The 15080-nt window shown below is 36.3% G+C and overlaps 1 protein-coding gene across 6 annotated transcripts in view; it reads left to right on the forward strand.

The window, feature by feature from the left end:
* The window catches only part of CACNA2D1 (calcium voltage-gated channel auxiliary subunit alpha2delta 1), a 545135-nt gene that overhangs the window by 489189 nt on the left and 40866 nt on the right, over positions 1–15080 (forward strand). For all 6 annotated transcript variants that reach the window (XM_071215190.1, XM_058297102.2, XM_058297103.2 and 3 more), the window contains 3 exons: positions 2758–2829; positions 6998–7059; positions 13654–13730. In XM_071215190.1, the coding sequence (XP_071071291.1) occupies positions 2758–2829; positions 6998–7059; positions 13654–13730 (211 nt within the window). The remainder of the gene's footprint in view (positions 1–2757; positions 2830–6997; positions 7060–13653; positions 13731–15080) is intronic.

Consider the following 15080-nt stretch of genomic DNA (forward strand, 5'->3'; position numbering starts at 1 on the left):
TCACCAATCCTTTCTTCTGCCTCCTCAAATCTGCTGTTATATGCCTCCAGTGTATTTCATTTAATTTCATATATTGCATCTTTCATTCCCATAAGATCTGCTATTTTTCTATGAATGCTTTCAAATCATTCTTTTTGCTCACCTAGTGTCTTCTTAATATCCTTAATCTCTTTAGCCATCTCATTGATTTATTAAGGAGATTTGTTTGAACATCTGTGATTAGGTGTCGGAACTCAGTTGTCGGAACTCCTTTATGTCATCTGGAGGCTTACCTTGTTCCTTTAACTGGGCTATATCTTCCAGTTTCTTAGTATGAATTGTAATTTTTATTGGTGTTTTCGCATCTGGCTTACTAGATGCATTTATTCTGGATGCAATCTCTCCCTTTAGGGTTTTCTTGCCTTTTCTCCCTTGCTGGTTGTATAGTAGGAGCTGAGATGTAGGTGGTACTGTAAGCTATGGAAGCTGAAGCTGCCCACATTGCCCCAGAAACTGTTGAAGCAACTCCCACCTTTCTTCTTGTGAGGAACAGGGACAGAACTGCAGCCGTATGTAATAATCCAAGTTGTGCAGAACAGGACTGTTGATAGTTGCCCAGAGAGACTGATGAAGCTTCTTACCCCTTCTTCCCCTACCTGGGGCAGGTAAACTGATGTAGCATGCACCCCCCCTCCCTGCCAGGGGTGGGAATGAACCCTCTGGAGTGCCAAACAATCTAACCCATGTGAGCTGAATACACCTGCAGTTGCCCTGAGAGGCTGAAGGGGTACTGTCCCTTCTGTCCTTCAGGGGCTGGGAATGGAACAACTAACTCCCAACAGTTCAGTCCCTGTAGGGTGAAAGTACCCACTGTTGCTTGGAGAGGCTAAGGAAGCAACAGCCCCCTCCTATCCTATTGAGTGGTAGGATTGGATCCACGGGTGCCAGACAGTTCAGTCCCTTTATGCTGAGAGTACTTGCCATTGCTTGGAGAGGCTGAGGAAACAGCAGTCCCCTCCTATCCTATTAGGGCATGGGATTGGAGCCACAGACACCCAACAGTTCATCCCTATAGGCTGAAAGTACCTGCCATTGCTCGGAGAGATTGTGGAGACACCAGACCCCCTCTGTCCTATTGGGGATGGGAGTGGATCCATAGGCATCCAGCAGTCCAGTCCATGTAGGCCAAAAGTGCCTGCTGTTGCCCAGAAAGGCTGTGGAAACACCAACCCCCTCCTTTCCTATTGGAGGGTGGGAGTGGATCCACAAGTATCCACCAGGCCAGGCTGTGTGGGCCAAAAACACCTGCAGTTACCCAGAGAGGCTGGGCAAACACAGTCCCCCTCTCATCCTATTGGAGTTGGGGTTGGAGCCACAATTTCCCAACAGTCAACTTTGTGCAGGCCAAAAGTGCCTACAATTGCCCTGAGAGGCTGAGGGAACACCAGCCCTCTCTTACCCTATGGGAGTAAAATGGTGTAGATGGACCCGAAGGTGCTCAACAAACCAGTTTGTGTGGGCTGAAAACGCCTGCAGTTTCCCCAGAGAGACTAGTATACCCAGCTCCTCTCCTATCCTATTGGTGTGTGGGGATGTAGCCCCACATATCCAACTAGTCAGTCTGTGCTGGCGGAAAGCACCTGCAGTTGCCTGGAGAGCCTGCTGCAGATCCTGCCATCTTCCTCCCTGCCAGAGGTGGGGTGGAGCCTAGGTTAGAGCTGCAGTCTGATCTTGGTGGAAAGAAGCCAGTCCCTAACTTCACTGTGATTTTTCAGTCAGCCAGACTTTCCCTCTTGTGGGGACAGGGGTATAGTCAAAATGGCAGCTACCGGCTTCCTTCCAACTCGGGTTCAAACCCTAGCTGTTTCCAGGATTATTCTTCAGCCAGCTGAGTCCACCAATCAGTAGCTGCAGTCACCGGACAATTGTCTCTTCCTCCCCTGTTTATGGGAAATGGAGCTTCTAACTTCAGCCACAGAACAGCTCCTGAGGTGGCTTGTGCCAGTAGAGTAGGAGGGGCACCAGCTGCAGCTCGCAGTTTCCCAGAGAGGTGGTGCAGGTCCCCCCAGCTTCCTCCCTGCCAGAGGTAGGGCTGCGGTTTAGGCTAGAGCTACAGTCTGATCTGGGTCGACAGAAGCCAGGCCCTGCCATCACTTGAATTTCAATTAGCCCCACTTCCCCTCGTGCCAGGGGTGTAGTCAAAATGGCAGCTACTGGTGCTTTCTGGCTTGCACAGGTTTAAACTTTAATCTTAGGATTATACTTTAGCCTGACGAATTTACTAATCAGTAGCTGAAGTTGGTGTCACACCATGTCTTCCTCCCCCATTTTTGGGAAATGGATTTCCCATCTCAAGCCATAGAATAGCTCCCAACCAACTTGTAGTGCTTACTTAGAAATCTTTGCAGATGGGCAGTCTCCTCCTTCCAAACTTTCGAGGATTTTGCAGGATGCTCTTCTGGTCTCCTGGAGCCCCCAAACAGATGCTTAACTAGCTCTGGGTGATTACTAACTGCCCTGCAGTTTGAGCTGGCTCTTGGAGCTTCTTACTCTACTATCCCCTCGTCATTTTAAAATAAAGTAAAATAATTATAATGCGACAATTACTTTTGAAAGAAGATTCACAGAGAGTAACTGCAATTCCTTGGAAAACCAATTTGCCATTTTTATTTGATCTGTTCTAAATAAGGTAAAAACTTTGAAAACCTATTTTAATAATCATACATTTTTTGATCAGTTAGGTTCCTGAAATGAAATAGCTATTTCTTTTTCCATTAGATTCGAAATAAAATGATAGATGGAGAAAGTGGAGAAAAAACATTCAGAACCCTGGTTAAATCTCAAGATGAGGTAAGAAATAACTTGGTTTTTTTTTTAATTAAGATATATTGTAATAACGATATTGTAGGTTTTTTCCCTGTTCTTTTAATCCAATATTTAGTGATAAAGCAGGAATGATGCTATGTCTCTAGTTAACAAATTTTCTTCTTTTAAATTTTTTTGGCATTCTTAGCTAGAGAGATATTTTAATATCTTTTAGCTCATTTTTTGTTTTTATAAAATGATGTTGCTTTAGGTTACTTGATGAATTCTTATGTTGTTAACAATATATTCCTGAAAATCAGATATTTGTCTATATATTTTACCATTATGAGAAGTAGAACACACAATATAATATTGTACCATGTTCTCTCACCATGCCATTAATGCAAAATTTAGTATTTAACAATTATAAGTTTTTTATCACTGATATATAGGGGATTCTAATGTTCTAATCACTCAATCCCATAAATTGATTGTTTTTTCCTTTTTTTCTTTTTGTATTGTCTTTTTAATTTGTATTTGTTCCCTGTTCCTAGTTTGAGTTACCTTCTTTTATATTTATATACTTATGTTATAATCTTGCTGTATTTAAATATGAACTTAAATCATGTGATCACACAAGTACCCCTACAAATCACTGGTACAAGTATATAATAAACTTAAAATTGTTGTATTAACCTGTAAAACTCTTTGTGTGTGTCTGTCCATTATCAGCATATTGGAAAATTTACAGTCACATATTTTGACGTGTCTACTTGAAAAACATACAATGCAGAAGTTTATGAACCTGGAAATTTAATTAAACCTTTTATAAATAACATAGCCTTTTCCTCACAATTCATTCTTTTTAGAAGCGTACATTTTTACCCAGTTCCTCAGCAGATCTCCTGAGATGGAACTAGCCAACTTTTTAATAAGATCCTTCATTAGCATGTGGTTTTTCTCTTTTTAATGTCAACAGGATCCTCTCTACCAGAACACAAAGGGAGGTATATATTTATCTCAGCCTTTGTTGAAACTTTGACACTCCTTAGACTTCAGCTACACTATTTTTCTCCTCATCATAAAGGAAAATGAATACCATTCAGCAGCTCTGCTGCTGACTTCTCCATTTTGTTCTCCAACAAGGACTCTTCAACCTGCACATTCTTTGCTCAGTTTATGAATTAATTTTATTTCTATTAATTCACTGATATTTTTCCTTCATCAATGTAAATTCATTTTTGATCCATACCTACCTACAAACTAAATTGTTCTACCTTAGAATTTTTAGATTTTTCTCTTGATCATGTTATTGTAAATATAGCTGCTGATCTGAATTGCTACATTGCTTCCCACTGATTTCTGTGATTGTTTGTGCTTTCATTTTAAGGAAAGCTGAATTTTTTCATCAGTACCCACTGCTTCTTTTATATGAAACCAAAACAATTAGAATTCATGCATACATATTATTCTTATTTACTGTTATATCTTGTAGAAAAGGTATCTCTAGAGTTTAGCCAGGGTATTTAAGTTGTGGCACAAACATGCAAATTATAATATTACTTGGTTTACTTTCATCCCAAGTAGCTGAATTCTTTAGACTGAAGTCCGAGATTGACTGTGAATTTCATTATTATTTCTTGTAAGAAATCATGTAACCTTTTTTATACCACTTTCCACACCTATGAGATAGGAAACTCCAGTGTCTGCACATCATAATGTTTGACATAATGAGCAGCATGTAATTTTAAACTTCTCACATATGAAATGTTTCCCACATAACCTCTCTGTAGTCAAATATTTTTTTACCAAAATCTGTAATTAATTTGTAAACATTTTTTTTCACGGTCATGTTCTTTAGGAATCCAACTGTTCTGTCAAAGGTGAATGTATGTAAATAAAGAAATTGCAGGGATAAACAGTCAAATATTTACTGCACATATACAAACCCTCATCTATTATATTGTTATTTTTATGGATTTTTACTATTAACACTGAGATAAGTTTAAAATAGAATTTAAGCGTTTCTGCTTCATTCTATCCTCTCTGTTCCTGATTTGTAAGAACCTGCAAATAGCTTATCTTTATTATATATACTTTATCAATAGTCCTTTATCTATCACAATACCCTTGGGCTAAAACCAGAGTGCATTTGTAGCATTTCATCAGGAATTTATTGAAAATAATGGTGTATTAGTCAGGGTTCTCCAGAAACACAGAACCAACATAATATTTACATATAAATATGTAAATAAAAATTTATATATTTATATAAGTATATATAAATATATAAATACATAAATAGTATGAGATCTATTATAGGAATTGGTTCGTGTGACCATGAGGTCCACCAAGTCAAAATTCTACAGGGCAGGCCACAACTCAGATGAAGGTTTTGATGAATTCCCCAGGAGGAAGCAGAGTTGGAAATGCTTCTCTCTGACTGCCGAAATCATCAGGTCTCCCTTTAAGACCTTCAGTTGATTGGATGAGACATCTCTCATTGCTAAAGGAAATCTCCTTTTTTGTTTGTAGATGTAATCAGCCTGTGGTGAATCACCTAACTAATGATTTAAATCTACAAAATACCCTCACAGTAACAATCAGGCCAGTGCTTGCCTGGCCAAACACCTGGACACCATAACCCAGCTGAGTACATGTGAACTTAACTGTCACAAATGGAATTGAGTATACTTGTTTCTATATCAGTTTCTTCAAAAAGTTTGAGGATGTCTCCAAACTTTTCAAGCAGTTGTAAAACTTATATTCCTTGATTAAGAAAATAAATACTGGGGAGCAGACATGGCTCAAGAAGTTGAACACCTGCTTCCCACATGAGAGATCCCAAGTTTGGGTCCTGGTGCCTCCTAAAAACAAAAACAAACAACAAGCAAACAAATGAAAAACCAATTCAGGGGAGCCAATGGGGCTCAGGAGTTGAGTGCCAGCTTCCCACTTAAGAGGTCCTAGGTTTAATCCCTGGCCCTGGTTCCTCAAAGTAACAGGAAAAAAAAGAAAGAAAGAAAGAAAATAGATACTAACAGTGTTTGAAATGGTATATTTGATGGTTTTAGTACAAATTGAATACTGAACATGTTTATGACAATTTTTCCCATTAAAATATAAAGAAAACTATCTTATACATTTCTTTCTCTAAACTACTCTTGGTAGTATTTTTCTATAACTTGCAGAACAACGAGTTTGTCATGATTTCTTAGGGCTAGTAACAACTATGTAAACATTGGTTCTTTTAAGAATTTTATTAGTCCAAATGCCTCCTCTTCATTCTCCTTCCCCTGCTGCCCCACATACATATAGTCTAAGCAATATTCAATGTATGGAGGCAACATGCACAGCTGTTATGAAAATGAATTTGACATCATATATAATCCTTCTTTTTGCCGGTAATATGTAGATAATAATAGTAGTTACTCCAGGGGTTTGATTAAATGAGACAATGACTGTAAAATATTAAGTATAATGCCTAACACCAAGTAACACTTCAATAATTTTTATTATTCTGATGAAGATGATAAACATGGGGATAACTGAAAAAACAAAAAGTAGATATGTACCATCACTGTACCTGGTAGAAAAAAGAATGAGAATTTCTTTACACTTGTTCAATAATTACATATAAAATATTTCTATATCCATGAAGCTATTTAATGCTGTACTTCCTTTCTACAAAATTTAGGTATTTTCTTAACTCTTAATGATACTGAGTAATTAATCTTTTATGATAGATAAATACAGTAATAATGGTTTAATAAGAACAGTAACCTACTAATCATACATTTGAATCTAGACACACTGCATCAACTTTCTGATACTAATCATTACTCTTAAACATACACTTTTATGGAAATATCTGACCTTGTCTATTTCATCATCCTATTTTATTATTAAAGTTTAATTTTTAGGAAATATTGTTTTCAATGTTTTGAATTTTAAAAGTTGGCAAAAATTAAGATTTTTCAGTTTTAAGTCTTTAAACTTTATCATTTGACTGTTTATTTTTGCACTGACATTTTGCTTTACATGCACACACACGCCCACGGAATTGGAAAATGCATACTAGATTAGGTCATAACTTTTGTGAAGAAGGATATTGTGTGACCATATAATTTGTAAATGTATCTTATGCTTCACTTTCCATATAAATCCATGCAGAATATAAGGTGATAATAATTACGTTAAACTTTTTTCCTAGAGGTATATTGACAAAGGAAACAGAACATATACATGGACTCCTGTCAATGGCACAGATTACAGGTAATTAACTATATTTTATGTGTATTGTATAAAAGAGTGTTTCAGATCAGGGTTTTTGTCCTATTTTTAGTAGCCATTTTTCCTAGTGGACTAATATTGTCTTTGCATTTTCATAAGATATTTCATATATAATTAAAATAGAATTATAGTTTCCAACATACAAATATGTTAAAGTTGTACATTCTGATTTTCAAAATGCTTGGACTATTGATGGAAAGAAACACATTATGAAAGTTATAAATGAAAACATGTGATATGATTCTATATGATATATGTGTGTTTATTTTAGAATTATTAAATGTTGAAAAAAATCCTGGCAATAATTTGTAGTGATCACTTCCACTTACCTCCTCTTTCAAATTGTCATTCAGTCTACATTAATTGCATTTAGGTTGCCTTGAACCTAAAAATAAAACTTAAAAATTATAGTATTATCTGATAAAAAAGGTTCAGTTCATACGATTTGCCTCCAGGGAGTATCAGTTCTGTAATATTCTAATGCTTCTCAGTGACTGGGCATTGTTGAACAGAATAATTCCCTATAATACCTAAAAATCCTCCATTTTTCAATATTTGCTGAGTATCGCCTCCACTTCCTTGCTCTAAATCACCTCTGAGGTCACTGCTTTTCCTATAAGTTTGCCTCTCACATCCTCATAACACTAAGCCTGATATTTTGAGGGTACCTTCTTGTTCCTCATTCTTTCTTCCTTCCCTCCAAAAATCCCATCTCTGAATCTCATTTTACCACACCACTCCACCCATCATTTCTGCTTTAGCAGTCATCTCCTCCTTATGCTATTAGATTTCAGCTCCACTGTCACTCTCTTCTAAATTCGCATATCACTGTCTCTCAAACTACTTATGACAGACCCGTACTTGCATAAAATAAAACAAGCATTCTTCTTTAAATTACATTTAAAAGAGATACACAGGGAAGTGGATGTGTCTTAAGCAACTGGGCTCCCGACTGCCATATAGGAGGTCCAGAGTTTGATGCCCAGTGCCTCCTGGTGAAGGCAAGCTGGACCATGTAGTGAGCTAGCTCTCACTGAGTGCTGGCCTGTGCAGAGTGCTGGCGCAGCAAGATGGTGCAACAAAAAGAGAGACACAGAGGAAAAATAATAAAAGATGTGGCAGACCAGGGAGCTTAGGTGGCTCAAGAGAATGATTGCCTCTCTCCCACTCTGGAAGGTCCCAGGATCGGTTCCTGGAGCTGCCTGATGAGAATTATAAGCAGACACAGAATACACAGGGAATGGACACAGAAAGCAGACAATGGAGGGAGGGGGATAGAAATAAATAAATAAATCTTAAAAAAAAAAAGGGATACATAATACAAGCTCAGAATTTTTTTTTAGGTCCCACAGACTAAAATTAGTCTGACAAATTGCTGTGAATTTTTCTAAATGCTTACTCTCAATTTCTTTGTTTACTGGTCACAGGTTGGTAACAGTTTGCAGATGGGCAGGTTCCATGGACTACATTTAAGTAGCACTACTACAGATGTTTATTCTAGTGCCTAAACTCTCAGTTTTTTAACCTTCTCTTATCTAATGATGTTTTCCTCCCCCTACGTAGGCATCTACTACAATTTCATGTACTGCAATTCTTGCACTGTCAAGACTGCAGTTCTTTCATTATCTTAAATTAAGATTTATTCATCCAACTCTCAGTCTACCACACATTAGCTTTCCAGCCCCTGCTTCTTGTAGCCCAACTCCAACAATCCTTTGACCCAAATGAGACCTGAAACCCATCAATCCCTCTGCCTTTTCACTGCTCCTGCCCTCTTCTTGTCCTTTCACCCCTCCTTATTCAGCACATCTTATTTTATTGCACACATGATCAACTCCCTTTGTAGTACTCAGGTTTGGCAAACAGCAGTTTGGCTAAATTCCAACCCTGATTAAAACCAATTTACTACCAATACTGCATTGTACCCACCAAAATACTCAATGACTGATTTAGCACCAAAAATTCGTGACCACAAACCTCAAGTCAATCTTAGGGGTGTCTGTAGATCTTGTAAGTCCAGTAAATTGAGGATGCCCTTAGATGCTTTTAATAGTTTTTTTGCTTTCCTCAAACTCTTAAAATCTTTCTTTCCATTTTCTCTCAGGTGATGTCTTTACTTTCCATTTCACTAGGAAAATTAGATGTGATCAGAAGAGAACTCCCATCACCACAGTACATACCTACTAGCAACTCTATCTTCTCTCATATATGTATTTCTATTCTCAACATATTAACAAGAGTGATCCTGTTATCACTTGAATCAGATTGTTTCATTCCTCTGTTCAAACCCTCTCATGGCTTTCTGTCTCCTTCAGTATAAAAACCAAAGTTCTTCAAGGCCATCAGTGGCCTATACCATCTGGCCTCACTCACTATCATCTTTCTGAATTCCTTTCCTAGATTCTCACCTGCATGACCTCAACACAGCTACACACTTCTTCTTTCTATTCCTCATAAATGCTCCTGTTTCTGCTACTTAAAATGACTTTCCCCTGGATATCCCACATACTCACTCCCTCATCTTCTTTACATCTTTGCTTACTTACATCTCCTCGGTAAGGCCTTCCCCCACAACTTTATTTACAATGTACAGTGACTTCATGGCACTCCTTGTCTCCCTCCCTGGCTTTGTTTTCTCCATAAACTTTATCACCATTTGCCATTACATAGATACAGATATATCTACATATCATATTAAATATATATGAAACATGCAGAGAGAGAAAGAGAAATTTATTTCTACTCTTTATTGTTTGTCTCCCCTCACTAGAGCATGAGTTCCAAGAAGGCAGGCATTGTTGTCTTCTTCCTTCGCTTCTGTTAGGGCCTAGAAGAGAACATGGCACAAACTAGGCACTCTACAAATATATAGAGAATTGAAGAATACAAATTTTCAATTCTCATCCTGTCAAATACAAATAATGGTGTCTCAGATTTCCTGTGGCATATTCAAGTACGTGGGCTCTTTGATTACATATTAATATGCAATGTGTAGACTGTGGTGGCCTCAACTACTTCTTCTCTAATAAAACCAAACCAACCCTTCAAGCATGAACATAACCTGTTAGAGGAATGTAGGTTGCTGGGAATTACCCTCAGAACTGCATTGTTGTTATTAATAGGAAATCATCTCTCTTTGATATAGAAGAGGAGAAAATAAAGAGTACCATTATGATACACTACATAATAGTCCCTCACTTTTTTAGTTTTTTTATTTACTTTTGGACTTATTGAGAAACACCAAAATGATTGTTTTAATTATTTTACTTATTTCTAACTTCTGATTCCTAGCTCTGTTTACTGATTACTGTCATCTTTCAATTTTTGAATAAACTTGTCAAAATAGGTAAAAGGAAAGGAGATCTGAGACTTCTGTCTCATTAGAGATGATTTCATGATAAAATAATGTTGGGTGGACAGCATGGGAATGCGCTCTATACCTTTGTTTCTTAGATAAGCAAATTCTAAGTTGGAAAAACTGGCTACTTGTTATACTGAAAATAATTCAACCATGATGGTGGGTCCTACTCTAGTTATATTGATACTTTCTGGGTATTTTAAACTCTCCTTATACCTTGCTTAAATAGTGTTACAAATATTCCCCACACTCAACTCCTTTCCATCACCACCCCTGGATAAAATATACTATGTTGCCAGCTCAGTGTACATGCCCCATGTTCTGAGCATGTCACTCTCTGTTCACAAAACTTCAGCCTCTTCTCATTTTCATCCAAATTAAATTCAGGCTTCCAATCTGATCATCACATTGCACATTTTCTAGCTCAACCAGTCTTCCCTGTCTCCACTCCTCTTGCCATACAAATTGCTGTTCTCTAAATATACTCCATATTTCCCCACTTTTGTATTTTTTTCCCCATGCATTTTCCTTTACAAAATGTCCAACTTTGGGCCAGATAAACTATTCCATTATAAATACCTCCCTGAATCTCCTTATAAATAAATTTACAAATTAAATTTTAGAACAAACTATTACATCTAAAATTAAGGGGAAAATAGTATGTTTTGGTGCAATGAAGAAGGTACGAACTTTTAGTGAATTCTGTCTCCATAAGTTTTGATCTAACTTAGGTACCATATGTTAAAATGGGGTAATTATTTAAATAGAGTGGTATGCTTTTTTTCAATGAAGTGTTTAGTTTACTTTTATTGAGATAAATGATTGAATTGGAAAGTGTGTTATATTCCATTTAACTCGGTTAACCATGTGTATATGAGTCACAAAAACAGTACATAGGCTCTACCATTCATCTGGCAGCTATTCCCTTTATTAGAATTTAATCTCTAAGCGGCAATAAAACAGTCTTGGTGTATTGGTTTTATACAGAGAGAGAGAGCAAACAGCATATGACAGTACCATTGACACGGATTTTTAACAAAGATCTCATCTGCTATATGTTGAAGAAATAACTGCTTCCTTGAGATGAAAATAACTAAATTAAGTATTGTATTTTTCTATAGATGGATTAGAGCAACATGAGAGTTGCAGGACAACAAAATATACATTTGATATGTCAATTTCAAAACTATTATTATGAAATGCATGGGTTTCCACACTATTTGTCATGCTACATGAGATGTAACCCAAGCTTACAATGTGACACTGTAGCAGCCACATGATATAACATTATCAGTTTTAATTAGAAGTTTCTCTTAGCAATAAATGCTGATGGAGCAATAAAAATGTCCTAATTTCCCCTGAGAGGAGTTCATAGGAAACAATTTTCAAGTGCTTATTCTGCTCTACATTTTATAAATGGCAAGTGAATCATGAAAGGTCATCTTGCTTTCAGACTAATTGCAGTGCTTATTTTAATTTTAATCTCTCCCTCTATTTATAGGAAGTTATATCTAAAATGTATTTAGAGCTTTTCATTAAATCTACATAACATTTTATTTCTCTGACCTTTTCCCATAAGGAAAGTTTATGAATTACTTAATGATGGAGAAAGATTTGGAAATTAGAGGGTAACAAGCTGCACTCATTTTACTATCTTGTCTGAATAATTAGAGGCAAATAAACCCTTGTTTTTGTTCTCTTTATAGAATGAGCTTTTAATATTTATATTGGTATGAAGAAAAATCTGAAATTTTATATTTTATCCTTTTCTGCATTGACCACAAACAATATATAATGAGATTAGATTTGGAGTATCTTTCCCAAAAGCCTGGAAAATATGAGGTAGAGGGATTGTAATAAGATTATCTTCAAAAGCTTGGAAATGCTTAGAGACCTATAAATGCACAACACCCTTTCCCATGTATTACCACACTTTGTACTAAAAACGAATCCTGAAAGATTCAACCAGTCACATTAATCAACTATTTCTTTTTGAAAATAGTTGCAATGAGAATGTTAGAGATACCAGAGATACCTTCATTTTTTGCACTCATTACCTCACAAGTTTCTTTCCATATCCAAACCACAGCAAAACTCATTTGCAACTTTGACTGTGAGTATTGAATTAGTTCTATCCTGCACGTGTACTTTAGCCAATGTGAACAGTAGAATTGCACATATGCAGTTGTGTTATTGGAAACTACATATTATTCTTAAATCGCTGAACATTCATAATATCATGTATCTTACTAACTTTCAACCTCAAAATGAGTGAGAATAACTCCCTGACAGCTTTTGATTTTGAACAGTCATTATGACAAGGTTGATGACAGGCTGTCTGACAATCTCTGGCTAAACATTTCTGAATTTTGCTTAAGACTTGAATTAGAACTCTTCTCCGGTTTGAACATCAACCATAAGTCTATAGTAGCTCCACAACTCTTGTCAACTACCAAGCTGAGATATATTTCCTGTTGTGCCTAGTAAGAGTCCACAAAAAATGTGGAATATCCACAGTAAATGAATTTGAAATGGATGCTCTCGTCAGTTAAACTATTGGGTAAAAACCAGTAGGGTTGACCAGGTGTTCTGTGTTAGTGACATGGGAGAATCTGGGCTTGCCCACCAAGAGACATTGTGAAACCTGCCTAAGGGTTAGAGTTTTAAAACAATGAGTATTTAGCCCCAGAAAAGAGCATATTTTAGATGATTTTAAGCATTCTGTAATAGTAATTATAATAATAATTCTTCCATTTGAAGTCTTTAGTACTGCTTTACCTTATAAAACAACTTTAACACAATATATAATACATTAATGTAATACATATCCAATTAGTATGATATATGTATTTTGTTTAAACATACCCTTAATGCATTTCTACTTTTGTCAGCATTAAGAGAACTTTGATATAATTTTCTGGAAATATAAGTCGGGGCCCATGATATTTCCTCCCTTCATTAATTTATGGGTGCATTTATTCGCTTATTTTCCATGTCTCTTCTGATTCCCTACAATGTAGGGAGTTGGATGACAATGGATGGCAAGACTGAATTAAATACCCTATTTGCTGAATGCCTTTTCTTGTCAAAGTAACATGTCTTTTTCTTCTCATGAGGAAGATCTTTGGATTTTCCATGAATTTGATGTGTCTTTTTTTTTTTAAGTTATGTTTCATTTTTGTTTGTTTGTGTTTATGCTTCTCTTGTTTCTATTGCAGTTTGGCCTTGGTATTACCAACCTACAGTTTTTACTATATAAAAGCCAAAATAGAAGAGACAATAACTCAGGCCAGATGTAAGTACTGTGAAAGCAACTTCAGGGTCTATTTGTTATCTCCTAGTATCAGATGTTAAAATACGTCTAGATTTTGGAATACCCAAGGCTTATACATTTTAGTAGGTGTTCTTACCAAATCTACAGCAATGATTCTAACCCATTCCAAACATGCAAGGAACAAGAAATATTCTACATGGATAGAATATGAGCAGGTACTCCAGTCTCACTGGAAGTCCCCACCACCCTTCCCTGCCTTGCTATGTGCTCACAGAATCATTGCCATCCTGTGTCCTCTGTTACTGTCGTTTTAAGGGTCTGCTAGCTGGTGCATTTCATGTGCTAATTATTAATGTAATCTCTACCCATGGCACTGTGCTAGTCAGGCTTTATATTTTTCTTCTTTTTTTTTTTTTTTTTTGGCATTTGGCAAGAATAATATCATGCTTCACATCTTTTATTTTGAATAAATTAAATTGCACTGGTCTTTGACTGGTCTGGCAATGAATTTCTTCTCATGTTTTTAAAACTACAATGTCTTCAGTAACTCGGATTAGTTTTTGTTTTGTTTTTGTTATGGAATGTGGAGTGATTCTTACACTTGTGCATATTTCAAGTCATTGTTAGTTTTTCTTTGTTTTGGGTGACTAGATTTTGAAAAGTAAAATGACCATCATATCCTTTGTGCATTGCTCAACCTAAAATGTTTGTTAGAATGAAGTAAAAGTCATGCATAACTTTTACATCTAATCTTAAAGTCAACTACAATTTCTTCCATTTCTCTGTTGTTTCCTTTTTTACTTTCCCAGTCCTGGCTTTTACATAGTACATTCTGTACTTTAAACATTTGTATTTCCACTTGCACTTGATAGATAGATATGATGGTCTTTTAACAATCAGCAATTTTGCATGATCTAGTATTTGATAATGAGGGGAGAACTAGTGAGCCTTTGATGATTGGTAAATGCTTCTGTTTGTAGGTTACCATCATTGGTATTGCATCTGCATCAACCACTTTGCAAAACAGACCCTTGAAATAATTGTGGTCCTTGGAGGGTACTCTAGTGAAAACGGACAGGACATACTTTCTAGTTTTCATAAATACATGTCTTTTTTCCAGACTACAGCTGTACATAAATGAACCTATGATCTATGCACAATATTTTTATTCAAGAAAGTCATTGAATAAAATATTGTTTGTGACCCCTTTTACTTTACCCTCTTTTTTTTTTTGTTTCCCTGCTTTCTCTTTCTGATGGATTTTCACAGCAAAAAAGGGAAAAATGAAGGGCAAGTATTTTATTGTTGCTCAATTTCTTTCTGTTTAGTACACTTGACATTTCCACTGATATTTCCATTCCTACTGGATAT

This window comes from Dasypus novemcinctus, chromosome 5 (genome assembly GCF_030445035.2).
Source record: "Dasypus novemcinctus isolate mDasNov1 chromosome 5, mDasNov1.1.hap2, whole genome shotgun sequence".
NCBI lineage: Eukaryota > Metazoa > Chordata > Mammalia > Cingulata > Dasypodidae > Dasypus > Dasypus novemcinctus.